Source organism: Coenobita brevimanus, chromosome 102 (assembly GCF_032717465.1).
Source record: "Coenobita brevimanus isolate Jiangsu-jjx chromosome 102, ASM3271746v2, whole genome shotgun sequence".
NCBI classification, from domain to species: domain Eukaryota; kingdom Metazoa; phylum Arthropoda; class Malacostraca; order Decapoda; family Coenobitidae; genus Coenobita; species Coenobita brevimanus.
The window spans coordinates 35,133,943-35,136,739 of NC_137055.1; the positions used below are offsets into that span (position 1 = coordinate 35,133,943).

At 46.7% G+C, this 2,797-nt stretch overlaps 1 protein-coding gene across 1 annotated transcript; it reads right to left on the reverse strand.

The window, feature by feature from the left end:
- Positions 1 to 629: 629 nt before the first annotated feature.
- Positions 630 to 2,536, reverse strand: LOC145415460 (oplophorus-luciferin 2-monooxygenase non-catalytic subunit-like). Its single transcript, XM_080284735.1, has 4 exons — positions 1,780 to 2,536; positions 1,449 to 1,604; positions 1,053 to 1,157; positions 630 to 769 (listed from the first exon to the last, which is right to left on the reverse strand). Exons 1-4 carry the CDS (start codon positions 2,534 to 2,536, stop codon positions 630 to 632), a joined length of 1,158 nt encoding a protein of 385 aa, XP_080140861.1.
- Positions 2,537 to 2,797: the final 261 nt, after the last annotated feature.

Below are 2,797 nucleotides of genomic sequence, written 5' to 3' on the forward strand. Positions count from 1 at the left end.
CCATCCCATCCATCCATCCATCCATTAATCCATCCATCCCATCCATCCATCCATCCATCCATCCATCCCATCCATCCATCCATCCATCCATTCATCCACCTGTCCATCCATTCATCCATCCATCCATTCATCTATTTATCTATCAATTTATTTATCCATTTATCTATCTATTTTCCCATCTATCTATCTATCTATCAATCTATCTGTGTCTTTTCTGTCTCTTTCTATTTTTCTGTCATCTTCCTTTAAGCTCACTGATACAAGGGAGCTATACCCCAGGGAGTTCCTACACGTAGCATATCATCAGCATATACTCAGCATATCCTCAGCATAATTATCCTCAGCATATCATCAGCATATTATTAGTATTTAGGTAAGTCATATTAATACTGACTCCTATACAGTAATTAGTAAGTTTTATAATTAGCATATACTCAGCATATAATGAACCTATAATCAGCATATCATCAGCATATAATCAGCATTTAATTAACGGTCATTTAAATAGTAACTCATATAAAGTAAGCAATAAGTCTTATAATTAGCATATACTTAGGATATACTCAGCATATAATCAGCACATAATCAGCATGTAATCAGCATAAAATCAGCATGTAATCAGCATACACTCAGCAGTCCAGATAGTCGCCAGGGTTCAGGTCGGTAAAGGGTCTGCCGTCAGCACAGGTGGCCATAAACTCCACCTGACCTAGGAGGGTGGAGTTGAAGACAAGCCAGGCGAGGTCACAGCCACAGGTGAAGGGGTTACCTGGATAGAGAGATAGATAGACAGATAGATAGATGGGTAGACAGATAGATGAATGAATAGACAAACATAGTAATAAAAACAGAGACAAACATTTACGACGGAGAAAAGGGGAACGTGATCATAACAATTACTTTCAAAACCAATGAAATCGGTATAAGATTATTGAGACGATCACATACACATTCGTCTCTTGGCCAGGCACATGCAAACCGGCCGCAAAAATACACCAAATACACAGAAATACACAGAATACACAAAATACACAGACTACACAGACACTCACCGCTCACCCACAGCGAGACGTCATCTTCTAGTAGCGGCCTCCACACGTCCTCTGGCAACTCAGGTAGAAGATTATTTTCCAGGTACACGTCCCCTCCACCCATACCTGTGCACGTCATCATCATCATTATCTTCATTACTATTATCTTCATCGTTATCATCATCATCATCATCACCCATCTTCCCTCCCTCCCTCCCCTTCCCCCATCCCTTCCTCAACCCCCTCTTCCCTCCTTTCCACCCCACCTCATCCTCTCCCCAACTCACCCTCGAAAACCTTCCTTCATTCCTCCCTTCCCTGTCCCTTTCTTTCCTCCCTCCCACCCTCTTCTCCCCATCCCTTCCTCACCCCTCTCTTCCCTCCCTCTCTCCCCACCTCATCCCCACCCCAACTCACCTTCTATGGCCTTCACCTGCACCTCAGTTAAGGAGTTATTCTTAAGGTAAACGGTGCCAGAGTTAAGGTGCATATTTATGGTGCCGGAAACTAAGGTGCTGATGTTGTTGAATGTAAGACCCACGGAATCCAAGCCTAGTGGTGTCGTGAAGGTGCCTGAAAGTGAGAAAGTGGGATAGTGAGAGAGAGTGGGGTATGGATTGACGACACACACACACCCACACACTCACACACACACACACACACACACCATCCACACACCCACACACACCCCACTCACCATCCACACACCCACACACCCCACTCACACCCCCACAACCCCATCACCCACCTGCAGACACACTGGTTAGCGCAGTGGAGCGAAAATGAGCTGACTCAAGGGCGGGTGTGTCGTGGAAGGCGTTGGCGGAGATGAAGCCGATGGGGTTAAAAGAGAAGTCCAGCCAGGTGAGTGTGGGGGTGGACAGGGCAGGAACGGACTGGAAGAGGTTGTTGGAGAAGTTTATGGACTCCAGGACCGTGAACTCTGGAAGGGACTGGAAGGGGAAGGAGTCCAGGCGATTTACGCGTAGGTTCAAGTTGTCTAGGGTGTGGTAGCTGGGAGAGAGGGCACCAGGTTCGATTTTTTCCAGGACGCCCATCTGGATCCGCATCACTTGGAAGGACACTTTGCCGAACACCCCCTCTTCCAGAACCCTTAGTCTGTCGTTGTTGCTGATGATCAGGGTCTGGAACGCCGTGGTGGGGAAGTAGGCCTGGAAGACGCGCGCTAGTTCCAGCTCGTCCCGCACCCCTGAGCAGTTCAAGGCGAGTTCTCCGGGATATATCTCATAGCAAAGACAAGGATAGATGTCCAGGGGTTCCGGACACTTATCCTCCTTGGTGTCCTCATACTCATCAACATCTTCGTACTTCTCACCTACTTTTTCGGGGTCTTTATGCTCCTCATCCACTCCTGATTGTTCCGTGAATTTCTCGATGCTATCCTCGTCCCACTCGCTGCTTGATTGGATGGGCTGCCTGGCTGATGCGGAGAGAGACAGGATGAGAGCTGCGATGAAGAGAAATAGAGTTTTATGTGGTGACATTTTAGCGGGTGATGGTGATAGGAAGAAGTGTTGGTGGTGAAAGTGGTGATGAGTTAGAGGTAGTTAGAGATGTGAGTTAGAGGTGTGTTAGTTAGAGATGTGAGTTAGAGGTGTGAGTTAGAGATGTGAGTTAGAGGTGTGAGTTAGAGGTGTGTGAGTTAGAGATGTGAGGTTGAGATGTGTTAGTTAGAGATGTGAGTTAGAGGTGTGAGTTAGAGGTGTGTGAGTTAGAGATGTGAGGTAGAGATGTGTTAGTTAGAG